The sequence below is a fragment of the Fusarium keratoplasticum genome, chromosome 4 (genome assembly GCF_025433545.1).
Source record: "Fusarium keratoplasticum isolate Fu6.1 chromosome 4, whole genome shotgun sequence".
In the NCBI taxonomy this organism is placed as follows: domain Eukaryota; kingdom Fungi; phylum Ascomycota; class Sordariomycetes; order Hypocreales; family Nectriaceae; genus Fusarium; species Fusarium keratoplasticum.
The window spans coordinates 2,548,984-2,575,929 of NC_070532.1; the positions used below are offsets into that span (position 1 = coordinate 2,548,984).

The 26,946-nt window shown below is 53.8% G+C and overlaps 10 protein-coding genes and 1 pseudogene across 11 annotated transcripts, besides 1 other annotated feature; 3 read left to right on the forward strand and 8 right to left on the reverse strand.

Moving 5' to 3' along the window:
- Nucleotides 1–1,857: 1,857 nt before the first annotated feature.
- On the reverse strand, nt 1,858–5,694 carry NCS57_00586900 (annotated as a pseudogene). The gene is made up of 2 exons: nt 2,142–5,694; nt 1,858–2,090 (listed from the first exon to the last, which is right to left on the reverse strand).
- Nucleotides 1,858–5,694: a sequence feature.
- Nucleotides 5,695–8,535: 2,841 nt separating this feature from the next.
- NCS57_00587000 (putative endonuclease LCL3) lies at nt 8,536–9,436 on the reverse strand (the record flags this gene model as incomplete). The annotated part of the gene is made up of 2 exons (XM_053055777.1): nt 9,008–9,436; nt 8,536–8,949 (listed from the first exon to the last, which is right to left on the reverse strand). The coding sequence occupies exons 1-2, from the start codon at nt 9,395–9,397 to the stop codon at nt 8,536–8,538; spliced, it is 804 nt and encodes a 267-aa protein (XP_052914732.1). The 5' UTR covers nt 9,398–9,436.
- Nucleotides 9,437–9,776: 340 nt separating this feature from the next.
- On the reverse strand, nt 9,777–10,947 carry NCS57_00587100 (Arp2/3 complex 34 kDa subunit; the record flags this gene model as incomplete). Its single annotated transcript, XM_053055778.1, has 5 exons — nt 9,777–9,859; nt 9,910–10,059; nt 10,109–10,531; nt 10,588–10,829; nt 10,886–10,947. The coding sequence occupies 5 exons, from the start codon at nt 10,945–10,947 to the stop codon at nt 9,777–9,779; spliced, it is 960 nt and encodes a 319-aa protein (XP_052914733.1).
- Nucleotides 10,948–11,215: 268 nt separating this feature from the next.
- NCS57_00587200 (Utp12 domain-containing protein) lies at nt 11,216–14,149 on the forward strand (the record flags this gene model as incomplete). The annotated part of the gene is made up of 2 exons (XM_053055779.1): nt 11,216–11,232; nt 11,284–14,149. 2 exons carry the CDS (start codon nt 11,216–11,218, stop codon nt 14,147–14,149), a joined length of 2,883 nt encoding a protein of 960 aa, XP_052914734.1.
- A 263-nt stretch (nt 14,150–14,412) lies between these two features.
- NCS57_00587300 (uncharacterized protein) lies at nt 14,413–16,110 on the reverse strand (the record flags this gene model as incomplete). Its single annotated transcript, XM_053055780.1, has 1 exon — nt 14,413–16,110. One exon carries the CDS (start codon nt 16,108–16,110, stop codon nt 14,413–14,415), a length of 1,698 nt encoding a protein of 565 aa, XP_052914735.1.
- A 1,074-nt stretch (nt 16,111–17,184) lies between these two features.
- NCS57_00587400 (FAA-hydrolase domain-containing protein) lies at nt 17,185–18,019 on the forward strand (the record flags this gene model as incomplete). Its single annotated transcript, XM_053055781.1, has 3 exons — nt 17,185–17,282; nt 17,333–17,544; nt 17,592–18,019. The coding sequence occupies 3 exons, from the start codon at nt 17,185–17,187 to the stop codon at nt 18,017–18,019; spliced, it is 738 nt and encodes a 245-aa protein (XP_052914736.1).
- Nucleotides 18,020–18,192: 173 nt separating this feature from the next.
- NCS57_00587500 (3-hydroxyanthranilate 3,4-dioxygenase) lies at nt 18,193–18,856 on the reverse strand (the record flags this gene model as incomplete). Its single annotated transcript, XM_053055782.1, has 3 exons — nt 18,193–18,627; nt 18,689–18,764; nt 18,825–18,856. 3 exons carry the CDS (start codon nt 18,854–18,856, stop codon nt 18,193–18,195), a joined length of 543 nt encoding a protein of 180 aa, XP_052914737.1.
- Nucleotides 18,857–19,540: 684 nt separating this feature from the next.
- Nucleotides 19,541–20,329, forward strand: NCS57_00587600 (Copper transport protein; the record flags this gene model as incomplete). Its single annotated transcript, XM_053055783.1, has 4 exons — nt 19,541–19,645; nt 19,700–19,883; nt 20,035–20,161; nt 20,212–20,329. The coding sequence occupies 4 exons, from the start codon at nt 19,541–19,543 to the stop codon at nt 20,327–20,329; spliced, it is 534 nt and encodes a 177-aa protein (XP_052914738.1).
- A 302-nt stretch (nt 20,330–20,631) lies between these two features.
- NCS57_00587700 (uncharacterized protein) lies at nt 20,632–21,882 on the reverse strand (the record flags this gene model as incomplete). Its single annotated transcript, XM_053055784.1, has 3 exons — nt 20,632–21,302; nt 21,358–21,574; nt 21,667–21,882. The coding sequence occupies 3 exons, from the start codon at nt 21,880–21,882 to the stop codon at nt 20,632–20,634; spliced, it is 1,104 nt and encodes a 367-aa protein (XP_052914739.1).
- Nucleotides 21,883–22,461: 579 nt separating this feature from the next.
- NCS57_00587800 (uncharacterized protein) lies at nt 22,462–23,871 on the reverse strand (the record flags this gene model as incomplete). The annotated part of the gene is made up of 1 exon (XM_053055785.1): nt 22,462–23,871. One exon carries the CDS (start codon nt 23,869–23,871, stop codon nt 22,462–22,464), a length of 1,410 nt encoding a protein of 469 aa, XP_052914740.1.
- Nucleotides 23,872–25,280: 1,409 nt separating this feature from the next.
- NCS57_00587900 (EXS domain-containing protein) lies at nt 25,281–26,552 on the reverse strand (the record flags this gene model as incomplete). Its single annotated transcript, XM_053055786.1, has 2 exons — nt 25,281–26,407; nt 26,462–26,552. 2 exons carry the CDS (start codon nt 26,550–26,552, stop codon nt 25,281–25,283), a joined length of 1,218 nt encoding a protein of 405 aa, XP_052914741.1.
- Nucleotides 26,553–26,946: the final 394 nt, after the last annotated feature.

Below are 26,946 nucleotides of genomic sequence, written 5' to 3' on the forward strand. Positions count from 1 at the left end.
TGAGATATTGTGACGTAAATGGCACCGCGGCTGAGGCGGCTGTTTCCCCCGTTGAGTCTATCTGCGACAGTCTGACAGATGCTGTGCCTATGACAAAGGCCCCATATTGTCTGGGTGGCAGTCTAGGGTAGGTTCAGTGGACGCCAATTGCAACGACATCACCAAGAGTTGAGGCTGTCAACAAGCAGCAGAAGCCCGAGAAGCGGCCGAGATGAGGTTGCTCATATCACTCTGCTTCAGTTGAGGCTATGAACCGATGCCACGCTGGGTCTAGCCATCCTTCTCACCTACAACGCCTCACGTCAACTCGAGTTGAACTTTCAAACCCCACGAGCATTGAATTCCTCGACGAGGCGGCACGGAACCCCGACCCGTCCGTACAAGGGACACCCTCGCAGCCCAACCTCTGAAACGAGAGAGCATCCTCCAGAGCCAGAGGCGGCAGTGCGGCTCGCCTCATAATTACAATTGCCGTTGAATCAGCCCACTCTAGCTCGTCACGTTTCTGGCAGACCCTTTTCCCGTCCAAGCTACCCCAGAGCGTTCTCAACCCTTTCTGGCGCACGAGCAAAGGACATCACGGGGATTGCAACTCTAGCCAGGGCATATCGACTACCCTATTCCCGGTGCAGGGAAGGAGGAAAATAGCATACGACTTCGATCGGAGTTCTCCGGAGTGTCGTCTCACCATCGACAGTCGGACCCGTGAAGGACGGAGAATGGAAATGGACGCGCTCGGTAAAGCGACCCCCCCAAAAAAAGACTCTTTAAATAACTGCGAGTGTGACGGTATCATCGTGCGAAAGAATGGCGAACCCCCTTGCTCCCGTCGTGTTAGCACAAGGTCTAGAAGCTGGGGGCTACTACGCCTTCAAAACACTACCATCCAACACAAGCAGCACCAGGCTAGCAAAAGGACCAGAGACACAGGGCTTAGAACGGCCTAGCTACCGATGGGACACGGCAAAAACTCTACGCGAGGTTGCCCGGCAGACCTACCACATCCTGCTGTAGGTTCAAGGCTGAGAATGAGGACTAGGTCGAGAACGTCTGAGAAACTATCACCATTCAGATTAAGCTATCATAGGTAGGTGGACTGATTCCCATCTCCCTTCTAGATGGCCTCTCTTTTCTGAAAAGCGCTTCCGACCAAATCTACCCCCCTTAGCTAAAGCCACAAAACCAACCTCCTCGAAACCTGCCATCCATCGTACGAGTTCCCCCCATTCCCCCCAAAGCCTCATCTCCCTAAAATTCGCTGAGATGGGAGAGTTCAAAAAAAGATGGAGCAACAAAAGAGGGACGAGGCCAATGGGCCTCGGCTCCCCCAGCAGTCTTTAGGGCGGAGACTGCGCTGGAAGATAATGTACAACGAAGAAAGACCGTGTGTGACAAGGAATGGTCTCAACAGAGAAGGCGTCTATGCGCGTGTTGTTGAAGGTAGGTAAAATAGACAGGTAAACATTAACCGACGGGTCATGACCTCGTGAAGTGAAGGCGAGATAAAAGGAAGAAAGAGGGTGCGAGAGAAGGTGGGCCTCGCGAGGCCGAGGCGATGGTAGTCGTAGTGTAGGAGTTTTTGCGGCGCCCTCTCCAGAAATCCAGCCGAAGTAGGGGTATAGTTTCGAGTTGGAGCCTTCAACCGTCTGTCTGTCTTTCAAGTCAAAGAAGGTCTTTGTGTGCTCGCTCGCTGGGATCTTGGTCTTAGATCCCCCTTTCAGAAAATAGCATGGGCCTCCCTGGCCCGATATTCCATACACCTTTCCAAAACGCCAAAAGTATCAAACCAGACATGCATGCAACTTGCTAAAACGACGATATCCTCCAAAGATGAGAGGCAGAGTCAGAGGCTTTTCTTCACACGCGAGGCGCACCGCTCCGCCCTTGGCCGAGCGACTCAAGAAGCTCGTGAGGTGGAATCCGCTGCATTCCGCTTCCTCGATCGTACATGGACGTCGGCGCCGGAGCGTAGCCCTCACGCTTCTTGCGGATGCGGTCGAGAATGATACCCGCTAGGACCAGGAGGAGCATCAGACCCAACGCAATGGCAAGGCCGATGAGGATGACAAAGACCAAAGGCATGTGGCTCTCTAGAGACAAGGTTAGAATTGTTCACATGGTCGACGACACACTGGACGTACCTTCAGAGAAGAAGTTATCTCTCTGCGAAAAGATGCCGGCAATGGTTCCCGGAGAGTTGCCCGCCTTCATGGTCAGCGCATAGGGCTGATAGGTCGTGCCGTTGAAGATGGCTGCCGATGCCACCCCAAAGTCGGGAATGTCAATCGATCCTGTCAGCATCAAAACCTGCTTCTTGTCCAGGAACTCGCTCTGCTCATGGTCTTCAGTCACGGTGAAGACCTGGAGGCCGCGGATGATGGTTTCTGAAGACAGGGCTGGCTTGACGGCGTGCCACTTTTCACCGTCGTACTTCATAATGAAGACGGAGCCATCCTCGAGGGAAGTGCCCGCCACCCAAAGCTGGTCGTAATCGCTAGACGCAGGAGAGAGAACCACAACAGGCCCAGGGAGGTCATCCGCACCAGGGAAGTTGGTCCATTCCTCCTTCTTGGCATCCCAGCTTGCCAGGAAGCGTTGGTCAGATCCATTGCCGCGAAGATCACCACCGGCAATCAACTGGTTCTTGCTGACCCACAGCAGGCTGTAAACAGTTCCCTCGAGTTCACTGCCAGGGCGGTTCCACTGACCAGAGTCCACGTTGTAGGTGCAAAGACCAGGACATTCAAGGGCACCGGCATTTTCGAATGAACCACCGATGTACACATCGGCAGAATCAGGACGAACGGCAATGGCTGCTACAGTGCTGTTGGCCCCTGAGATGGACGGCGGCTGGCTGGTGAAGCTCTTGGATGTCAGATCGTACGAGATGAGACCCTTGACATCCGTCTCATCAATGGTGCCGCTGATATCGCCACCAGCAAACAGCACGCCGCTGCGAATGGCGAGGGCGACAAAGGTGGATTCGCTCGAGATACCAGACCCAATCCCCGACACGGAATCATCTTCAAGGAGAACGATGTTCTCGATCGCCTTGCCGTCTGACGACTCGGTCGTGAAGTGACCAGCAAGGACGGTGATGTTGTGATCATCCTCGTCGTAGAAAATGCCAGTCATCACACCGGTCGTATCGTTCTTCATCGAGCTGACATCGCGACGAGTCAGGGTCGAAGAGTTGGAAGACGAAGACGATGTGCGGATCTTCAAGGGGAACTGGCCCAGGCCTTCATTCGAAAGAGTAGCTGCGCCATTGATGCCGAACTGGGCAGATGACAGGGAGCCAGCATAGAGCGATCCGCCCATCGGGAGGTCAAGAATGGCAGCCGTGAGCGAGCCAGTGAAACCAGGGTAGTTACCCTCAAGATTTTGGAGCCAAGTGCCCTTGGAAGCAACCCAAATGGCGAAGCCATCAACTGAGACAGCATCGTAATCGCCAAATGCGTTGCACGTGGAGAAGGATCCGGTAAATGCAATAACCACCTCAGGGGTATCCTGCGTGATGTTGATAGTTAGTGGCACGGCATGCTCAACGGGGCCGTCAACGCCAGCGCCAAGGGCACTCCACTTGTCCTCCTTGGTGTCGTATACGGCCACATTGTCCAAGCCCTTGACAGGTCCAGTCTGAGTGTTGGAGAAATCTCCGCCGACGTAGAGCTGCGTGTCGTTGAGGTACATGGCAAAGACTTCTCCGTTGAGGCCACCGCCGGGCTCTTTGACGTCATCGTTCTCAATAATGGCGAGAATGTTGTCGTGATCCTTGGACGTGAAGTTGCCGCCAACATATGTGACGTTATCATCAGTGATTAACGTTGTGACACCAGAGGCCCTGTCGAAGCTGGCGCCGAGTTTGTTAATCGGCGAGTTCGTGAGAGACGATGTGTTGACGACGGCTACTTCGGGGTCGAAGTCAAACAAGCCGTTGAGACCTCCAGTCGAGTTGATTAAAGTGAACCCGACTCTCTGCGCGACGATCGTAAGGGCGTCAACGTCTTGGCCGGCAAGGGGGCGAATGGTGACGGAAGGCTTGAACGAGTCCGAGTTCTTCTCGATGTATCCAAAGTAGATCTGGTCGTACTTGTCAAAGTTGTTTGTCTGATATAGTGTCGTGGTAAAGTTGGACTCCTCGTCAGACCCAGTTGACATGATTCCGGTGATGTTAACACGGCCTCTGGTCAAACAGGTTCCATCAGCTTGGCAGCCTGGGGTGTACAAGTTGACCGAGTAGTTGCCGGATTCCTCGATGTTGGGATAGAACGTGACAAAGACCTCATCAGGGTCATAGTCGCGGGTGAGTTCAGCCTCTAGGTAGTCGGAGCTGCTTTCCAGAGATGGAGCAACTTTCCAGGGGCCTGTGTGAGATGCCGAAGCTGGGAACTGGATTCCTCCACATGTAGGCTCATTGAAGGCGCTAACAGCATAAGAATAAATGTCGCTCTGGAACAGTTCGATGCCCGCCAAACCACCTCCGTTGCCGTACCACTCAGAAATAGCGATACGGAACTTGTTCATACCGACTCTGTTGACAAAGGTAAACTCCTGGTATTCGGCGTCATTGCGAAGGGGGCACTCGCTGGTGCAGGTCACGTTGTTACCGCTGTCAGGATCAACATAGGTCAGGTTCATGATGCCGTCGATCGGGTAGGCGAGAAATCGGAATGTCTTGGTGCCATGATCGCCTTGGGCGTTTCGAAGTCTGAGCTTGGTGGGCGCAAATCCGAAAGAGAAATCCGCTTCCCAGTAGCCGGGCGAGTTGTTCTGAAGCAACCACGAGCTAGATGATGCTCCAGGGCAAACGATATCCTTGGGTTCGGTCCCGGAGGCGCCATTCTGGTCACTGAGTTTTGCTGTGGAAAGATTGATGACCTGAGTATTCGATGCGTTCGGCGTGCTGGAATTTCCTAGGCCCGTGAATGTACCACCAAAAATGATGTGCCCGTTTGAGGCCTTGGTGATGGCCTTGACGGGGCCATTGAAACCGGCAAACGGCAAGTTGGTCCAGCCATCTGTGCCAACCCAAGCGATAGCGTTGGTAGAGTTGGCACCCTTGAAGTTACCTCCCACATAGACCGTATCTCGCTTCTCGTCGCACAACAGGGCGTTCACCTCGCCTTCGAGTCCGTCCAGAGGTGTGATTTCGGTCGTGTTTGGGTTGAAGAGGGCCACCGCCTTCGATTGTGTGCCGTCCAAGCTCGTAAAATTACCACCTATTACCACACCCTGCATTACCCCATTGCTGAGCTTGAACGTGCACATGGCCCGGATGGAGGCGTCGGTAGCCACGATCGAGGCAAAAGCGCCGTTGGGCATCGGAGCCAGGAGCGACTCGCTCCCATTGGCGCTGCGAGGGCGCTCATTCTGACCCTCATATTCGTAGAGAGAAATACCATCAAAATCTCCAACAACGCCGATCCTACCCAGTTTCGAAAAGTCAAGATTCGGTGAGGGAACCGGATTGAAAGTAATGGCATGCGAGAATGGGGCCAGAGCTGCTAGAGCCACCAGGCTGGGACCTAGAATGGAGCCAAGCCCGTGGCTTTGGCGCGCCGATGGGCCACGCCGTTGAAAAGGCAATCGCATAACTATCTCCTGTCGCCGAATATCGAAAAGGCAAATCTCGTCGCTGGTTGCGATGCGCGTCCCGACGCGGGAGGGTCGAATCTTGTTGCTGTCGTCGGTGCTGAATTTATTCGAACATGCATCTCAGGTTCAAGAGTGGGCCATCTCAAGGGGCGACGGTTCGCGTTTTTTGGTGCTGAGCGGGAGTGCCGCAGATGGAGGCGAAAGCTGCTGGAACTGGCGGGGTGTAAAAATTCGGCAAAATCGAGAAACTCGGTCGTTCTAATCGTCGAAATCGCAGTCGCTCGTCAAGAAGTCGTCGTTTGGCACGCAATGGCGGTCGAAATAGTGGGATGTAGGATCCAAGTTGACTGCTGGCAGTGCAGCTCAACAGAGCACGTATGCGGGAAATTGCTTGCGATGGAGATGTCCGTCCTTGAGAACGTGCACTGGATTTCCAGAACCTTGCTACTAGCCCGACTCGGTTAGGCCCCTATTCTACTGCAAGCTGGTACCTGAAGTGACTGGATGTAAGATGACGACGAACCACGAGGTGCCCCAATCGTTGGCCAGGAGCGAAAGAAGAGAAGTAAAAACGGGAAGGGGATCTCAAATCGAATTGCACACATGCATAGCCGCTGAGTTTGTGGTGTTGCCGTGGAACAGACAATTAAGAAAAAAGAGTCGTACCTTTTTCACAAGGGAGGACAAGACGTATGACCGACCGGTGGTACGTATCGCGACCACGGGAGCGGGCCAGAGTTAGGGCGCCACCTTAATCAAGCTGCGACACCAATGAGCTTGGGAGGACCCTCCGAGAGTTTGATTGCCGGCGAGGCTCGTCGTCGTATGAAAGAGACTCGTCAGCGGCGACAGTTTATTGTGTGGACAATTCTGCCTTTATGCGGGGTGATGCCGCGATTTCGCGTTGAATTTTTGCTCAAAGGAACGCGCCGGTGGGGGAGGTATTCGAATAATGAGCGACAGGAAACACGTCTCCTGGTCGACCTGGGTTGGAATGAGAGGACTGCAATAGTTGGCCGGGAGTTTCGGGATCCTGCAGTTGGATGACCTGGTAGTCACAACGTCTGTCGAGAGGCGGTGACGGGTCGAGATAATAGAGGCGAAGCAGTATTAACGAGTGAGTGGGTGAGGTGAGATCAGGTAGCGAGTGACGGTCAGAGACGAAGCTGCTGCGGAAAAAGAAGGTGTGCCAATTTGGCTTGGATGTGCTGCGCTGCGCTGTGCTGTGTTGTCGAGTCGACGTGGGCGGGTACGTACGTACGTCACACAGCCCGGACGGGGAAAATGCAAACAAGCAGAAAGGAAGGGAAGGAGAGGGTCAAAGAAAGAGAAAACGAATGACAAGTTTGCAAGGTAAGGATCCCCTCCGCTCGCGGCTAAGGATTCTCGCGAAAGGATGAGGTGAGAATTGGGAGAGAGAAGAGGCGGGAGGTGGTTTGTCGTTGTTGATGGTCAGGGGATTTAGTGGAGCGCGCTGCAGCTGCAGCTCTGGTCTCCTTCCCGCCGCAGACCTGCTTCTACAGCACACAAACGAGAGACACGCGAATGCTTGCTAAAGCCCGAACCTCCTACGGAGCATGTAGGTACGGATACAACGTCTCCTGTGCAGTGCATGATTAACTCGTTCGTACTAAAGCCCAGCATCGTTTTTCACCGCTGAGCTGTTGCTTGTCATTCGTTCCCTACCGTTGAATCCATGCTGGGGCCGCATACGATGACCCGCTGGCCGGGGTCTAGGCTCGTTGAAAGCTGGACAATAACCCTCCAACAGCTTCTTGCTTTACGAGGCACCTGGGTCAAGAAAGAAATAAGACACCGGAACGGCAGAGAGTATTAACAAACTCATCTAAGATTGAATAAATAATTTTCCACAAGCTTAATAAAATTCTAAGAAATGTATAATGATAATAATAATACTTTAAAGCTCTCTTATTTATTTTTCTTTCTTTTATTGACTATGTTTAGAGAAGGATAAGCTAATATGTTTGTACTGGTGTCTCGTTTTTTCCGTGACCCACCAGCAGCTTCTTGCTTCATGACCGAAGAAGCCATCTGCCTAGGTATTTTGTCACCTCAGTGGCGCACTAAACTCAGGAGGTTGGGGGGAAGGCAGGGGGGCTTCTTGGCCGGAGCATCACGTTGCACTACACCTCGTTGGTTGTCATGTCTCAGACATGGGCTCCGCGAGAATGTGAAATTGACGGAGCAAATGGTGATCAAGACAACGTGATTCTATACGGCATGTTCCTGGCTGTTTCTGCATGCATAGGCAAGCAATCTCGATCTACTGCGTCGGTGTGAGCTTGATGAGCTTGATGAGCTTGGAGCCGCATACACATCTATTGAATACTCTAAAGCCATTACACACTCACCAATCTATCGCTAGTGTTACACACAACCACCAAGCGCATAACACCGAACACAGCCATCAACCGGCGAGACAAACGGTTGTCTGAGACCGCTTCAGACCTTGTTGTCGGATCCCTTGCCTGGAAACATTGCTTGCTCCGTGTCGTAGCAACCGCTAGATTGGCAGATTACGGGTGCCAGGCTGTGCTGGTGTCACGGCCACAGCCCGCCAACGTGTCTCCCTTGAATTGACTCAGGATGACGATGCATGATCGTCGTCGTTGGGGGACTCCATGCTATTTCTCTCCAGCTGGCCCGGTCTGAATCCTCCCGCTCGAGGGATGGATCTCTGGGCCAAGCCTTGCTTTTAATAGATCTGACGGGAAGTACGGAGTAAATGTGCACCTATTACCAGAATAGCATCACATGGGTCGTCGACACTATGCCATTCAAGGACTTGTCCATTTGAATCAGCCATGGTTTTCAACATTGACTCGTTCATTCATTCATGCCAGGACGCTGCAACAGCAATGCGAACCGTATCCGTCGTACTTTTGGGTAATTCGTTAGTGCACAAATCCATTCCTTTCAAGAGCTGTTGCTCTTATCATGTGCCGCCCACTTCGTCTTGTACTCTCTCGGGCTCTCAAACTCGCTTGGCTTGCCAGACCACATGCCCTTTCGCTTCCGCTTAGCCTTGGCCTGCGCCTTTTCGTAGACCTCCTTCATGCCCCCAAACTCGGCCCCGGATTTTGCTTCATACGTCGTCGCCAGTCCGCGTTTGATCATCTCCAGGCCCACGTCCTTTCGGAACAGGAACCGCCGCACATAGACCGTCGCCACGACTCGCTCGTATTGGTCTCGCTTGTAGATGTAGGCTCGGACATTGCGTTTGAGGATGTAGTTGGTCAGCCAGTCGAGAGCTTCGGCTGCGAATGGCTGCGCTGGCTTTCCAAAGTGGGCGCCTTCGGGAGCGTCAACACCGGCGATGCGGATGGGAATCTATAAGGTTTTTTTCTTTTAGTATTGATTTGAGTGTAATTGATGAATGTGCACATACCGTCCGGCCTCTCAACTCTTTGCGAGATTCTGGAACTTTTCTCAACCAGCCCCAGCCCACCGCCCGACCGCCCGGGGTATGGAAGAAGTGAAAGTTATCACCATCGCCAACGCTAGTGACTCGGCCAAAGAGACTCCTGTTGCGGAAGAAGTTGGGTCGAACATAGGCGGCTCCAGGTATCCGACGAAGGTAATTTGCGTACAATTGCAGGGCAGCAAGACCCGTGAGCGAGAACAAAACCGTAGGCGCCCACTCTTTGGCGGCAGCAAAAGGATCCGGGTCAGGGTTGCCTAGCGATTGCGTCCATGACACGGCTGGTCGTTTCGTCTGTTCCTGGGATTTCCCCTCATTGCCCTTGTCGGAACTCTGCGATCCGAACGGCCATACCATTGTCGTAGCGACCCGAGGGCCGTTGTGCTTGGTGTTGTATCAGAAAGATCGGCATGTATCGGCATGTCTCCTAGCTTGAGCCACAAAGGACCCTTGACTTTGGGACCCCAACGCTAATTGGGTGCCTCAGGCGAACGCTTCCACCAGTGAGAGTGCCAATTGAGAAGGCTTCTCAGCCTGAGTTTCTAACAACACGATTAATACCTGACTGACACATAGTTCGGTATATGGAATTTTATAGTATCATTGGCTCATCCATAGCTACACTCCTGCTCGACCACCACGTCTACCTGCCCCATCACGCCCTCAGCGATAGATCACGTCTAGCTTCGCATCTATAATCATTGACACAGAACTCCACCTCTTCCTGCGCCAATGCTTAGTTTCCTTGCACCTTGAAGGTCCTGCCACTTGCCGTCTTTCTTTCCTTCTCCTCATTCTCGGGTCTGGCGCGGCGCAGCACTGGGTCTTGTTAGCTCCAATGTCATAAATGATCCAGTCAGGGGGCTCACCTTGGAGGAAGTCGGCAGTTCGCTTTCGCATACGGGAGTGAATGTATGCTTTCGAGGCCTTGATATGGTAATGGAAGTAGTCACGGAAGGTCTGGATATGGGAAATAACATCGCCCATGCGCTGAGGTGTGAGATGTCGGGGGAAGAGAACTATGTCGAGGTTAGCCAATCCCCAAACACCACACCTTGGTGAACATACCAAAGGTGACATATCCAATGTCTCCAGAGTCGGTGTTCTGAATTCCAGGAACGCCCTGCAGCTCGAGAGGGGCGTCGTTCCTGAAGAGAACCTGAGGGGCGTTTTGAATTGCTCTTCGTCGCGCGTCGACGAATTCTTGGATAAACACCTTGCCAAACACTCGGTCTGTCTCCTCGCGGAACACGGTGCTAAAGATGACGGTGACTCGGTCGTGGCTGGCCTTGACGTAGATGGCCTCCTCCTCTCGGTAGTGGATCGCCTTAACCTCGCCTCCCTCCCGCACGCCCTGGGGAGCCTCCTCGGATGTGAACTTGGATGCCTCCTCCTTCAGGGCGTAGTGCTCCTGGTAGGCCTGCTCGAACGGCGCAGCCATGGCATTGCGCTTCAGGAGAGCGAACTTGAGGGCCAGCGCATCACGTTCCTCTGGTCAACAATCAGCATTGAGCTCTCCGCAGTTTGGGTGACGTTGGCAGCTCTACCCTTTGACTCTGGGAGGTTCTCCAGGTCCACCAGGACGGAGAAGTCGAAGCCCGGCTCAACCGGTGCCACGTAGTCGCCATACTCTCGCTGGAGAACCTGCTCAGCTCCGTACTTGACGAGGTCCGGGAAGCATCTTATTTGGATCGAAAGAAGAATTTGGGTCTTGGTCTCGGGGGTCGAGATATGGAAAGTAACGCCGTCGAAGTCGCTGACCGTCTGGTCGATGGAGGCGGGGGGGGCACTGACGTACGATGCTATTAGCTTCCGTTTCAGGGGATTTGGAGTGCGCAAGCTTACCCCGAGAACCTCTCAGTCAGGACCGACTGAATCAGCACGTTCTGGTAGTCTAGAAGAAGCATCTTGTCGAAAGGTCCGTTTGCGCTCCCCTGATTCTCGTCGTTCCTGGGAGCTTAGGTAGGTGACGCCTGGTAGTGGGGCTTACGTGGTAGAGGCACGTCAAGCTCCCAGCCGCCCACGTGACGTGGAGCTTCTGGTGGAGCCGTGCATTGCCTGTGCTTATCGATAAGAAAATTTCCCATCTCGAGTCGTGGGATGGAGGAAAGATTCTGGGCACTTTTGTAAGAGACATCGTCGGCAAAGGCCAATTCTGGTCGCAATCCAGCAAATATGGTCAAGTCATATCTGTGAGTTGAGAAGGCTATCTAAGCGACCTGAGCTAACATATTTTCGCTCAGGAAATACGAACATGGCAAGTCCTTTGGCGTCGTCGCCTCGGCGACCTCCAACTTGGTCTGGTCGTCCAAGGATCGAACGGGAACCGGCGCGGGACAGGCGATAGTCGCTGCGAACGAGGAAGTTCTTTGCTGGGATATCAAGAAGGGCGAACTGCTAAGTCGCTGGAGAGATGAGCGCTGCTCCGTGCCTGCGACGGCAATCGCGCAAAGCAAAGCCGACAAGGACGTTTTTGCCGTGGGCTACGAAGATGGCAGTATTCGACTTTGGGATAGCAAGATCTCGTCCGTCATTCTCAACTTCAACGGCCACAAGTCTGCGATCACCAAGCTGGCATTCGACAAGTCTGGCGTCAGACTTGCCAGCGGTTCCAAGGACACGGACATCATCATCTGGGATTTGGTTGCTGAGGTTGGTCAGTTCAAACTGCGAGGACACAAGGATCAGGTTACAGGTCTTCAATTTGTTGAGCCAGAGCCTCAGGTTGAGGATGAAGATGGTGCGCAGGCCATGGTCCTCGATGGTGAGGGAGCCTCGGAAGGGTTCCTCCTGACCACCGGAAAGGACTCTCTCATCAAGCTCTGGGACCTGTCATCAAGGCACTGTATCGAAACCCATATCTCTCAGACAAATGGCGAGTGCTGGGCGCTTGGACTATCTCCCGACTACAGCGGATGCGTCACAGCCGGAAACGATGGCGAAATCAAGGTCTGGTCTCTGGACGCCGATGGCCTTGCGCTCAGCGCTCGCAAGGTGGATATGCCAGCTGCAGCACAGTTCCTGCAAGACCGAGGCACATTGCACCGTCAAAGCAAAGACAAGGCGACCGAAGTCGTCTTCCACCCCAAGAAGGACTACTTTGCCGTTCACGGCTCAGAAAAGGCAGTCGACGTGTGGAGGATACGCTCAGAGGCTGAGATCAAAAAGGCGCTGGCTCGAAAGCGGAGAAGACGTCGTGAGAAGGCAAAGGATGCCAAGGCTGCCGAAGAGGAGGCGAACGCGGGTGAAGAGCCAGTTGATGTCTCAAAGGCTGACATCAGCGATGTCTTTGTTCAGTACGTTATCGTGCGGACAGGAGGCAAGGTCCGCTCAGTTGACTGGGCTGTACCAACTGGACAGAAGGATCTTCACCTGCTAGTAGGCACCACAAACAATCTCCTCGAGTACTATAGTCTGTCACCCAAGGACAAGAGCGAAAAGTCAAAGAAGGATGCCCCTGATTATACAAGGGCGCTCTCTGTGGAGCTGCCTGGCCACCGAACAGACATCCGAGCCCTATCTCTCAGCTCAGACGACAGGATGCTGGCGTCGGCATCCAATGGTACTCTGAAGATCTGGAACATCAAGACGCAAAACTGCATTCGGACATTTGAGTGTGGCTATGCTCTCTGCTGTTCGTTCCTCCCTGGAGACAAGGTGGTTGTGGTTGGTACCAAGAGCGGTGAATTGCAGCTCTTCGATGTTGCTTCCGCGGCTCTCTTGGACAGCGTAGATGCTCATGAGGGTGCTATCTGGTCTCTCCACGTTCATCCCGACGGAAAATCTGTTGTCTCTGGAAGTGCTGACAAGACGGCCAAGTTCTGGGATTTCAAGATTGTCCAAGAGGAGGTGCTGGGCACGAGGAGGACAACACCAAAGCTGAAGCTGCAACAGTCAAGAACCCTCAAGGTCTCGGACGACATCCTCAGCCTCAAGTTCTCCCCAGACGCGAGGCTGCTGGCGGTCGCGCTCCTGGACAACACGGTCAAGGTCTTCTTTGTCGACTCCCTCAAGCTGTACCTCAACCTCTACGGCCACAAGCTCCCCGTACTGAGCATGGACATTTCGTACGACAGCAAGCTCATCGTGACGAGCTCAGCTGACAAGAACATCCGGATATGGGGTCTTGATTTTGGAGATTGCCACAAGGCTCTCTTTGGACACCAGGACAGTATCCTTCAGATCGCTTTCGTGCCGCACAACTCGGACGGCAACGGACACCACTTCTTCAGCAGCAGCAAGGACCGCACCATCCGGTACTGGGACGGCGACAAGTTTGAGCAGATCCAGAGACTTGATGGCCACCACGGCGAGGTGTGGGCCATTGCCGTTGCCCACAGCGGTAACCTGCTGGTCAGCGCCGGCCACGACAAGAGCATCCGTGTCTGGGACGAGACAGAGGAGCAGATCTTCTTGGAGGAAGAGCGTGAGAAGGAGATTGAGGAGTTGTACGAGAGCACGCTCACAACCTCTCTGGAGCGCGATCCTGATGCCCAGGATGAAAACAACGAGGTGGCCGCCGCGAGCAAGCAGACAACAGAGACACTCATGGCAGGAGAGCGGATAGCAGAGGCCCTCGAGATGGGCATGGCTGACCTCAGCCTTCTTCGTGAGTACGAGGAGGCCAAGCTCACCAACCCTCACGCTCAGCCTCCTCAGCGCAACCCCGTCTTCCTGGCTCTGGGCAACATCACAGCTGAGGCGTACGTCCTCTCCGTTCTCCAGCGCATCAAGGCCTCAGCGCTGCACGACGCCCTCCTGGTGCTTCCCTTCGCGTCAGTGCCCATCCTCTTCACCTTCCTGGACCTGTTTGCGGCGCGGTCCATGAACATGCCCCTGACGTGCCGCATCCTCTTCTTCATGCTCAAGACGCACCACAAGCAGATCGTGGCGAGCCGCACCATGAAGACGATGCTCGACGGCATCCGCGTCAACCTCCGCGCGGCCCTCAAGCGCCAGAAGGACGAGATGGGCGTCAACATTGCCGCTCTCAAGGTGGTGGGCATGCAGATCCGCGACCGCAGCGTCAAGGACTATGTGGATGAGAACTGGGAGGAGGAGAACGAGGAGAGGAGCGCCAAGAAGAGGGCGTTTGTTCACGTTGCTTAATGTAGATCAAGGTTGATGTAGAGAAAAGAAGAGCAAAACCATAGATTTCAAGCACTATCTATATCCAATACTTTTCTGTTGTTTTTATATGCCTCAGTTTGACCAACGCCAACGCCGATTGTCCAAAACCACACGTCTATCCATCATAGTTTTCCTGATCTTTCACACAAACTCTGAGTTGATTCGGTAGACACTCGTCAACCGTTCATGAGGCCGCCACTTTGCGCTTCTCGAGACCTGAAAGTCTATCCATGATGCATTCTTCATATCCATTCAGCTTGTACAGGGATGAAAGCAGGCAGTGCCTCTTCTTCTTGTAGGCGATTTCGAACATAGTCAATGATGAGGTGACGATTGACCTCGACGAGTTCCCTCTCAGACGCGTTTGGACGCCTCATCATGCCCTCAGGCAGGTCTTCTCGACGGACCTCCTGCTGGATGGACTGGTCTGGAGCAAACCTTTCTATAGAAAGGCCGACATCCTTGAGGTTCCTGTTGCACAGGGGGCATTTCTCCCAGTGTAGAGCACTGCCCTTGAGGCAGCGGACGTGCAAGAACTGGTGACAGCAGGGCATTTCTACAGCCCGAAGGTGCGTGGGGGTCTGGAGCACGGTGCTGGAGTCGTCAAAGTCATCGGCGCAGATAGGGCAGGTCTGGGTACTGGCCGCAGCGTACCGGGAGTTGGCCACACGAGTGAGAGCAAAACCTTCGGCGACTTGCTTCTTGACGAGGGCATTGTGATGGCAAATAGCCCGGTTGCGTTCGAGGGCGTTTACAAGTGCAGATTGTCGTACGCCACGACGGAAGGCCTCACGCCGCGTGTTGTCGTCCCCAAACACACGACGACTATAAAAAAGAAGCATTTTCATTGCTTCCGTGGGTGTTTTCTGGCAGTCGAGAGTGTATATCTGGTCATTCGTAGGATCGATATGAGGGCACAGAGCCGTGAGGAAGTGATCCCGCATGAGCAGGTCGAGAAACTCGGTGGTGATGCCAGGGTCGAGACAGGGCAAGGTGATGAGTTGGGCAGCTGTAGACTGTCCCAACCGGATATACCTTTGATAATTTGAATGTACGAATCTGTGCCTGTTCTGACTTGCGGTCTGGATGGTTGGGCCAAGTCGATTGAGGTCGTACACGGCTTTCGTGATCTGAGAGATTAGATCTGTGTATCTCTGGGGGGCTTCCTCATGCATGTTCAACCAGAGCTGGTTTGGTATGTGGCCGAAGTAAGTGTCGGTCCACCAAGAAGGTTCCTCGTCGGTGTAGGCATAGTAGAACCATTCTTGGGCGGCCCTGATTCTCACATTGGTGGCATTCTGGTTGCGAGCTGCGCGCGAGGCGTTGTGCGCCCAAGGACGAGCTGTACAGGCACAGTCTAGAGCACAAATGTGTCTCAGTGGGCCGTCGGGATTCCGGGCACGGTCTGCTACAATGTGATTCCTTTCCTGCGTGCAGTAAAGACCGCGCTGGTACACATTCCAGTCCGGCTCCTCGAGCCCCAGGTCGTTGAACTCTATCCTGAGGAAGGAAGTAATTAGGGTAATGATCTCGTATGCATATGCATCAGCAATGTGGGCGAAGGCGTCTGGCGTCATGTTGGGACTCGGGTTCTTGTAAGTGCGAATGGGTTGAGCAGACAAGACGCAAGGGTCGTCTTGGGAGCAGTCCGGGCATGGGATACCGTACAGCTCGGTACGAATCTCCAGAGGATACTCTTGACAGACTCTAGAATGGGTCATGGCGCATCGGATCCAGCGCTCGTCGTTGTGGTGCACGTAGTGGTAGCCTGGAAAGGTAGGTAGGTTTATTTCGCGTTGCTCGTCAAGGCCCGCCGTCTCTCCATGATCCCAATATGTCCAGAAATTGTCGTGGGTATTGGTATGTTCCCGTTCTGGAGGGACTGGAGGACCTTGTCCCTGCACCGGGCAGTAGAACCAGCGATCAACTTTGATACACATGATTTGTGAGGCTGATGAGAAAAGCCTTGACTTTGATAATCGATAGGTAGTTGGGTAGACGGAAGGAATGAATGAATTGTTGCTTTGCCGGTTTTTGTTGGTGAACAGGAATGTTCTCCATGTCGACTTTATATATACTCGTTGATGGCCAAGAACAAGTCCACTTCACCCGATGTAGCTGACTTGATCGGCCATGGAAGCGAGCCATTGTTGGAAAGAAAGACTTGGTGGAATTGATTGATACAATGGCCTTGTTCTTTGTAGGTTTAAAATAGCAGTCCTCTTGGATGGGATCCCACACGGACATGGTGGAGAATGCCAAAGGAGTTCGGTTGAACAATGCAACAACACGAATATGAAAGCCGAGACTACTACTCCGCAGCTCTCTTTCCTGATGTAAGAACCGAGAATCAATTCTAACAAAGAATCAAATATTGAAAGAGCCAAAGACGGGTATGAAGGGGTACCACTTAGTAGTTGGAGCTCAACCCCCTGTGTGAAGTTGCTTTGACGACTTGGGAAGTGCCTCTTATTGGTGGTCATGGCTTAATCGCTTGATCAGTGAGCCATAAGTAACCAAGAGCCCGGACACAATATCGATGGATGGGGTCAAATTCATAAAGCTCCTTTGTAGATGTCGGGATAAAGAGGAAGCGACATGATCGGGGGAGGTGTTTGAGGACGTTGAGCTGAATGACACTAGGCCGAAAGTGGAATTTCTGTGATGGCCTCGGAGGAGTGCCGACCGAGAGGCCATGACGAGCGATTACCTCGACAGCGTGAAATGTCACAGTCGACAAATCCCCATATTCTCAATTGCGAAGTCGGCGGGGAAATGCCTCGGTAATATCTCTCCCAGACCTCATCGCCCCATCGCAAATCTTCAAATCTGCCTCTAAATTACCAACCGGCGACTCGAGACACGGCGCCGACCTCCGAGGCGGAACCATCGGCTGTTACTTCCGAAGCCGCGCTGTTATTCTCGTCGGGATATTTCACCCGCCAAACCTCATCACTAAAGTTAAGAGCTGTGAGGATTTCTACAAGAGATACCCCCGTTCAATTTCATTCAAGATGTTCGCCCTCAGACGCACAATGGCCAGCTTGGCACCCCAGGCATCGTCGAGCCTGAAGCAGGCCGGCAAGGTGGTGTGCATTGGCCGCAACTTTGCGTATGTTGACCTTGACCTCCTCGAGACTTGCGCTGATGATGGATATTCAGGGAGCACATTACTGAGCTCAACAACACCAAGCCCAAGCAGCCCTTCTTCTTCCTCAAGCCCTCATCTTCCATTGTCCTCCCCGGTGAGGGTTCGGTCCTGCGGCCGAATGGCATTGACATGCACTATGAGGTTGAGCTGGCTCTCATCATTGGCAAGGTGGTTCGGGATCTCCAGGCCTCAGACACCCAGGGTGCTCTGGATGCCATCAAGGGTACGCATTTTCCAACCGAGTGAGGAACAATGGCTGACACAGTATAGCCTACGCCGTGGCCATCGACATGACGGCCCGCAACGCCCAGAACGAGGCCAAGAAGAAGGGTCTCCCCTGGGACATTGCCAAGGGCTTCGACACATTCCTGCCCATGAGCAACATCATCCCCAAGGCGTCCATCAAGAACCCGCAGGACGTTGAGCTCTTCCTCAAGGTCAACGGCGAGGTCAAGCAGCAGGGCTCGACCAACCTGATGATCTACCAGATCCCCCGCATCCTGAGCGACATCTCCAAGGTCATGACCCTGCAGCCCGGTGACATTGTCCTCACTGGAACTCCTGCCGGTGTTGGCCCTGCTGTGCCGGGAGACGTCATCCGTGCTGGTCTGAGGGTTGATGGTAAGGAGCTGGAGGAGGGCAACATTGAGATTCCTGTGGAGCAGTCGCCCAGCTCTTACTCCTTTGCCGAGACTTAGACAGAGGAATATGAGGGACTGGTTGATGAGATTGAGAAAGTATGACACCAAAATGTAGAATATAATGAGGCAGACATTCTCTCTGCAACTACTACTACCACAACATCAACGCCCGCCATATCCGTGCACCTTTTAATTCGCTCTTGACATCATCACTCATAAACACCTTCAAATTACTCCAGATTGGGGTCCTTGATGCTCCCCGGCTTGGGTGCCCAGTCAGCCAAAGCACCACACTTGCCACAGGTCCTCTTGTCGTTATCACCCTTAAAGTCTTCAACAGCAGCCTTGATCTGGGTGCCCAGGTCAGTGCAGTGAAACGCAGCCTCATGCACGGCCTCGCCGCACGAGGCGCAGTACCAGCGCATGCGGTCGAGCGAGTCCTTGGGCCGGCGCTGCTCGAGTACGACGCCGACCGTGTTGGCGAAGCGGACGGGGTTGTGGGGTGTGTTGCCGGGGAGGAGGAACATGTCGCCCTCGCGGATGATGATGTCGCGGAACTTGCCCTCGTCGACGACCTTGAGCATCATGGCGCCCTTGTACTGGTAGAACCACTCGGGCGTCTGGTTGATGTGGTAGTCGGTCCTGGCGTTGGGGCCGCCGACGATCTTGGGGTGGTTGAGTTTGAGTCAGTGAGTCCTTTTTCGGGGGTGGTCAGTTTGTATTTACCATGACGCTAAAGTCTTCATTGTAGACGCAGTAGTTGTTGATGGGCGGCTGCAAAAGATGAGAGTTTTCCTCAAGCCTTGTAATTTGAATCGAGTTGGTGAGTAAAGTGTCTGTTTGAGACGACAAGTTGACTCACCACTTGGGCAAGTTGATAGGCGCCGAAAGCATCTCTCACTATAGTATCACGGATACAATCTCAAAAATCGACCAATGTGGGTTGGTTGAGGGGTATCAAGTGGTTGTCAACTTGTTCATGTGCAGGTTCAAGTTGCGGATGTTACGGAGATCCAAGTTGGCTGCTTAGAAGTAGGTAGCTAACAAATCATGATGCCTTAATAATACCTCAGTTCAGCCTCCAAAACTTACCACTGCTCATGTCTCCCGTCCTATCTCCATGACTCCGAGTTCGATTTCCACTTTCACAGGGACCCATCCCCCATCTTGATCACGGGCCTTGGGTTCCATTTGCTCTCTCCCCCGCAGTCGCAGTGGGCGCTTCAGCGATAATCGCTTCCTACAGGGGTCATGTTCAGGCCGCTCTAGAACGGGTACTTGCCGTTCGGTGTGGAATGGGTGGTATCTCAAGTACCGCTATCGCACCATCCAAGTCCGGCAGATCCCGTGCATCCACAGCTCGGCCACGAGGAGACGAGCTCTCCCTGTCGTGAACCTCTACACCATCTTAAGCTTGCGCACGTTTGAGCTCGTTTCAAGCGTCGGGTTGTTTGGATATTTAATCATCAGACGTCTCCTCTACTTGCATTTGTTCTTGTTGCGACGACACCATCGATTCCGTTCCAAGACCACGACGACCTCACGATAACGAATACGCTCCCCACGACAGCAAATACAATGGACCACGCACACATGGATCACAGTGGAATGGACCACAAGGGAATGGGCCACGGCGGCATGGACCATGGCGATGGAGGCATGAAGGACATGTGCAGCATGAACGCAAGTTCCCATCTTATCCCCTGCTCATCCCCCCGCTGACGACGTCGTCTCTAGATGCTCTTCACCTGGGACACCAAGAACCTCTGCATCGTCTTCCGACAATGGCACATCCGCTCGACCTCCTCCCTCGTCTTCTCTCTCGTCGCAGTCATCCTCCTCGCCGTAGGCTACGAAGCCCTCCGCTCCCTCTCGCGTCGTTACGAAGAAGCCCTCGACAAGCGCGTCCGCGCCACACCCAGTGAGCCTCTATCCCTCCCTTCCCATAGACTGCATACCACACATTCTCCCCTTTCCTGTGAGTGGGCTGGGGAGCCCAAGATATGAAATAATCTCCTTTGTGATACGATACTTCTTGGGTAAAAGTGCCAATGCTAAGTCTTTCCCGTGAGGTGATGAACCTGTTACTGAGTCGACTCCCATCCTTTCAGGGCAAAACCAGGAGCAGGCCGATCAGCGCGCCCATCTCATCAAGGCTGTCTTGTATGCCCTGCAGAACTTTTACGCATTTATGCTCATGTAAGTTATTGTGATGAATCTCTGGCGTACAGCCAGTTAACTGCCAATAGGCTCGTCTTTATGACCTACAACGGCTGGGTCATGATTTCCGTGTCTCTTGGCGCCTTTATTGGATATGTCTTCTTTGGACATAGAACTTCGGCTACAAAGGACAATGCGTGCCACTAAAGAGTGGCAATGGCTACAACAATGGCGTTTTAATGGCGAACTGTCGAAGCTGAGATACTGTGCTTGTGGCCAGGGCAACTTGAACTTAGACTTGAGCAACTGGATACTGACAGCATTTATGATACACTAAGAAATCCTATCGAATTTATGAATATTCTCTTCTTAATTTGATATAAAGCTTAAGCAGTGCCCTGCGACAATCCAGAAGCACGGGCTTTGAACATGATCTAGAGAATCTACTCATCTGGGCTCCTGTGCCATCGCTGAGCCCAAGTCTCTTTGTTGCCTTGCACTCATCTGGTCTACATCTTGGCCGCCTCCCCATTCTCCTCCTTCTTTTCCTCCTTCTTCTCACTCAAATCACCAAGCTCATCAGCATGCGCAATGATGGCCTCGTCGCCGTAGTTATCATTGTGCTCCATCTCGGGCTCCTCGGCGTATGCGATCCTCGCTGCGTCCACGAGCATCCGCGCCGTCATCCCCCAGACCTTGAACCTGCCCTCGGCCTCTTCTTCCTCTTCTAGCTTCTTGGCTAGGTTTTCCTGCGTGCTACTCCGTCGTGGCTTGGATACTGTCTGGTTGTTGACGGGCACGTAAAAGTTGTGTACCCTCCAGGGATAATCCTTCCATGAGTGCCAAAAGCCGTCGTACCAGTGTCCCTCTGGGAGTGCCTCACCCGGCGCAGGAGGTAAATCGCGCTGCTTGAGAAAGTTGTAGAAGGGTGCGCTAAAGACTGCAGCGACTTCACGGGCGTCCAGTCTGGGTATCATGATCTCGTCCACTGTAGGCGCTAGCTCATCAGGTGTACGTTGGTCTGCGTGGAGGAAGGCGACGCATGGCCGCACGACGAGGTGAGTCCTGGCGAGAGAGGGAGGAAGACAGCAGAGATGTTCGATACGGAAAGGTTTGGGGAGTTTGTTATCATCCATGGGGAGTCCAATCTCTTCCCACGCCTCCCTGCGTGCGATCTGAACTGCAAGGTTTTCATGTCAACGCCAAGCTCTACAGCCGAGATCCAGACAACTTACATGGAGTCTCTTCAGTGTCATCCGCCTTGCCGCCGGGGAACGCAGCATGGCCCGAGAAGCTCCTCAGGCTGGCTGCACGCATGGTAATTACGACACGGAGGTCGCCCCGACGGTCAGCATAGAGAAGAATCAGGACAGCCGCACGCCTGCGGGCGGGGAGACGATCCCATAGAGGAAACGCCGGGGGCTTGTATGCGCGGAAACGAGCGAGTGCCGCCTTGAAGTAGCAAGTTAGCATTGTAACACGAATATTGATACACGATATAAAGATAAGACGAGTACAAAGTCGATGGATGGAGTAAAACTCACCGTAGACATTGCGTTCAGAGGCGACATGGTTAGAGCATCATAGTATAGCGACGCCTCTCCGTGGTTGATCAGCACCTCCTCCCTCGCAGCCTCACGAATACCCTCCTGTAGCGCCTCAACGACGTCAGCGTCGGTGACGCAGTGGCTGTCAGCAGTAGCGTCTGTTGATTCCGGGATCTGGTCGATGGCGGCGGCAGCGGCTGCGTCGTGGATCATGATGTCTTGGGCGTGGCCGTTTCCTTCTATAGCCCCGAGTGTCTATCTCTATACCTTTCTCACTCTCTCTCCCCGGCGGCGCTTCGCTCTCTGTAGATGCAGGATGGATGGAGGAAGCCGCGGTCTCGATCGGGGAACGGCTCCGGCTCCGGCTTGTGACAGATCTGCGGGGGCGGGGCTCTCGGTAGGGGAACCAGGCAGCCGGCTGGGACCGAATCGGCGACTTGATTTATACCGAGATTTGGGTGAGACATTCGAGTTGAGATGAGCGAGCTACAGTACTGCTGGTCCTCAAGTACGTACTGCATATGGTAGAAACTGTAATGTCACCGTCTGTTGATCGATTAATTCTCCTGCCAGCAAATACGTCCAGCTCTGAATCACCGCCAACACATCTCATTACATAGAATCAATCCCTATATGTGAATAGATATTCGTGTGCACTGTATAGAGGTACGTGTGCTACCTGGGATAACATGACAAAAATTTTAGGGGGGAATCTCTCTCAAAGTGACACTCGCGCCGCGCTGAAATGCAACCATATCCTTTGAAATTACCCTCCAACCATTCATCGTTCACTCACCGTCCAATCTCCTCCTCCGGGATCATCCTGATCTGGCTCCTCAGTTGAGTCCTCCTCCTCTCACCCCGTGCCGCCTGGATCATCTTGGCCCCGTCCCGCGCGCTCGCAAATAGATCCCTGACCTGCGATCCCGTCTTCACAAAGAGCCCGCTTTGCTCTGGACGCTCGAGCTGTCGTGGGAGGGAGCGAGGTGTCACCATCTCTGTCGAATTACGCTCCTCACTTCTGCGTGCAAAAAAGTCCTTGATGACCTCTCTGACACTGCCATCATCCCCGTCAATTTCCTCCTCATCATCAGTTTCGAAAATACTTCGAGGTGGTGAGATGATGCTCGCGGTATCCAACGACGGAGGGATCGAAGGAGAGTACGGCCCCTTTGTGGGGTAGTTGATGGCAGTGAGTGATGTCCTGCTGGAGCTGACGGATAGAGATGAGTCCTTCTTGCGGGTGAATAGCGACCTGGCAGAAACGCTGAGGCGTCTGCTCAGCGATGATTGAGACTGCGACATCATGGAAGCACCTCCGTAGATGGACTGTCGCTTGTCGTTGTTGGCCAGCCTGGTAGCGATTCGATGGTATTCGTCTGCAGTTTCAGCATCGCTAAAGTAGTTGTAAGATTGGCTTGCTTGCCAAGCCACGTCTTCGTCGAAGGGGTCGTTAGGGTCGTCGTGGACATGTTCGTCATGCTCTTGCTCATGGGCATCGTGAACATCGTGAACATCATGGCCGACATGGTCGTCGAGGTCGGGGACAGTCTCCAATGGCGTCGTTGCAGTGCTGAATCGTCTCGTCTTGGGAAGATGTAATGAGGCAGAGCGATGCACTGTCTTGGGCGATGCCGGGGCTGTAAAACTTTGGACGCTCATCATGCTATCGCAGTCCGGTTCCAATGGGGGCATGCTGCTGTCGGAGGATCTTGGCTGATAGTCTTCGTGTCCTGCAGGCTCCACGTCAAATATGGGTTCGTCTAATGACAGGCTGTAGCCACTGGATGAATCGTCTGGGATCGACTTTGGTGAAATAGCGGGAGAGAAGCTGGGTCGTGAGGGAGGCGATGTCCAGTCGATACCTCCTCCAACGTCATGGCCGGTCAATTGCTGAATCTTTTGAGAAGACCGGCGTTCACGTAGAGTGCTGGCGCCTGAAATACTCATACGCGAGGCTCGTCGTTGCGATAGAGCGAGGGGAACCACGACAGGAGGGTGTTGAGGTAGCTCTTTGGGATTGTTTCCAGGTCCTGTCGTCTTAGGAAAGGCGCTGAATCTCCGAGTTTGCACAGGTTTGGCCCGTGATGAGCTCCTCGATGGGATCGGCGGCGGCGGTAGCGGCCTTGTCATGTAAAGGTAGGCATTTTCGGGAGGCAGCGTCAGTTCTATGCTGCTGATGGAGCGTGGGTAGCTTTGCATGGTAAAGCGGAGTGTGCGATGTTTCTTGTCGCTGGAATGGTGTTTTTCGTCGTCTAAATCGCAAGATCGGAGCGCTGGGGCCTCGCATAAAGGATATATTCGGCTTGCTTGCAACCCTCAATATGCGCCACCGCAGAGGACAATAGCCGGGCTGTTGATTCAAGCCCACGCAAGGGCGCGATCTGCTTTGTTCCCCCGTGGCCAAGTAAACTTCGAGTTCAACTCCGCCACAAAGAAACTATGCTTTCATTGACCGGGTTCCAGGATCGATCTTGTCGGTATTGTTGGACCTTGTTGTGGATGGATGGATATTGGTCTTGTCGGACTGAAACCGTGAGTCAAAGGTTGTGAGAGCGATAGAGGGCGAAAACCTCGCAGCGAATGCCCTTGAGTCACGAACTCGGTCTTTAAGAGTTTGCCCAAGCATTGTGAGTTTGAGCCGTCATAGTCCGTCGGTGGCTACCAAGCCCACGGAACCTGGATATTCGTTCATCTCCCCCGGAGTCACCTGGGACCAAGCGGGTTGTGGCGGGAGGCTTGAGTCTAGGCTCGGCGAGACGAGCGACACATCCTCCAAGACAATGGACAGCATTCCAGTCCACCGCGCCTGGGTGGGAGGGCTACGCGAGCGGCACCCCGCAGAGAATGACAGGAATAGATTGAATTGTTGTCGAGTCCCAGGGTCATTCTGGCTCGAAACGACAACTTTCCCCCCTCGCAGAGACGTGCGCAGACATCTGACAGCCGTGACACGTCTGTGCCCTCTCACTGACAGACAAACAAACATGAAGCCATCGTCGTTGGGAAACCCTGCGGCCACTGACGGCAAGCTGTCGACGGGCAAGCATTGGCTGCCGAGAGCCCCAACCACGCCATGTCGTGCCTCCTGGGCTCTAGTGCTTCTAGTGGCTACCGCAATTGTACGAGTCTTCCCAAAGCATCGACTCGTCTGGTAGAGTTCCGGTTCGCCCGACTCAGTTGACATGCCTTGGCTCTGCAGTTGACCGACATTTTGTTCCGGGAAAGGCAAGGCTGCCCAGAGACGCGGGACGACCCATCCGACAGGCGACATGGCCATCTCGAGACCAGGGCGACATTTGCACCAGAAACCTTCCCAGAGACCCGGAATGCCCTCGTGGCAACTCAAGCCCTTGCCGCCCTGAGCCGTGAGCCCTGGCCCTGACCATCGCGGGGCCGCATCAGGAATGCGCGTCTCGACGCGGGGAGCAACATGGGTAAAAAGAAGATTTGTTCGACTTCGGCCAAACCTTGGCCCAAGATCAATCTCATTAGATATCCCAATCTATTCAACACACACACGTATTTGCACCGGACGCCCGGATACCTAGACCGTCGTTTAGTTGCCGTAGTCCCTTGTAGTCCCTTGACCGTGCCTGATAATGATGCCATTAATCCTCCTCGTCGTCCTTGCCCTGATAGTCTCCAAGAAGAATGTCGTCGATCCCGAGGCCGGTGGAGGAATTCCTGATCCACTCCGTCTCGACGCGGAAAAAGATCCACACCCATCGTCGGAACACCTCGAGAAACTCGATGAGGAATATCCCTCCCTCCAGGTCGCTGAACTTGTCCAGGCGGCTATTGAGTTTTATCGACCATGTACACCGCAGCATCAAATCCATGCCGATCACAAAATAGTAGAGGTTGGGCACCCTGAAGACCAACCTGTCTCGCAGCCCAAACGGGTGATGTGGTGATTCGCGGTCTCGCTTTGACGCGAAGAGGGTCATGTCCCAATCCTTGGTCACGTCCCAGTAGAACGAGTAGAGTGAGTTGATCAGCACAGCAACGATCCATGCCTTGTGGAGGACGGCCTTGGAGTCTGGGTCATCCACGGACCTCTGCCAGGCGCTGGTTATCAACACAGGGAATGCCGACGAGTACTTGAGGGCGTTGGCCAGGTGCTGACCGCCCCAACCCGTCGACTCCTTGTATGGTGCCCTTCGGACACGATAGTACTCAATCAAGCACTGTCGGAATCGAATCAAACTCGGCAACCCCATGATGAGCGGCACAATCACTGTTCCTCCGCAGTTGCGATCGGGTCTCTTAGTCGACGAACCCTGTGCTGAAAAGAACATGCACAACGTAACGAACAGGTCCCCAAAGACCTTGGCGTACGATGTCAAAACATCGGCGAGCAAGATGTCCCCGAACTTGCCGTCTTGGGCTTCGGCTAGCCCACCAATGCTAACGCGCCGCAGGGTAGCCAAGAACCTCCTTCTGCCGCCACTAGGAAGGTTCCTCAGCGGAACAACGAACAGCACAACCAGTGCAAAGAGGTAGGACAGCGGCATCCAGCCGTAGGCAATGACGCGCTCCGGAATGCCCCACGTACACAGCCAGAACAGAGTTATCGACAGGCTGAACAATGCGGACAGAGCTATGGCGAGGCGATAGGTCGAGCCATGATGCGGAATGTGTTGCGGCGATGATCGGCCGGGATATCGAATAAGGTGCGGAACGTCGACATTGAAGAGATAGAGGCAGTGGAGGTTCAAGCCCCATCCCCAGACGGCTGCGACAAGCCAGAGTCAGTTCCTGCCGTCAACAAGACTACAGCGATACTTACCCAAAGTTGCGATGAAGCCGACACGGTATGGCAGAGGGAAAGCCAAGCTGAAGGAGTCAAGCTCCGGATCAACAGCGGGATCGCCATCCATTGAAGCGAACCGCCATCGGGCAAAGGATACACGACAGAGAAGGAGTACGAGTACGGAGCACTCGACGAGGCGCCTGCAAAGGGAAATTTAAAGGAGTGACTGAGCAGCAACAAAGTTCATGAGGTCGATTGCGATTGCGACAATCCAACCTGTCCTCAAGGTGAGATTGCAAGGGCGGGTCCTCGGGGTTTTTTTTTTCAGGGGTATGGACCGTGGACGTGGCAGGCATGAAGCTGCCACTTTACGCGGCAGCAACGACGTCAGCACCTTCCCTTCGACTTTCCTAACGTGGGCGTGGGCATGTGCTCGCGGGCTCAGCTTAGCCACACTCTCAACTCTGTCAGCCGGCCACAGCCACACCTACACGGTGCGCCACAACCCCACGCTCACTAAC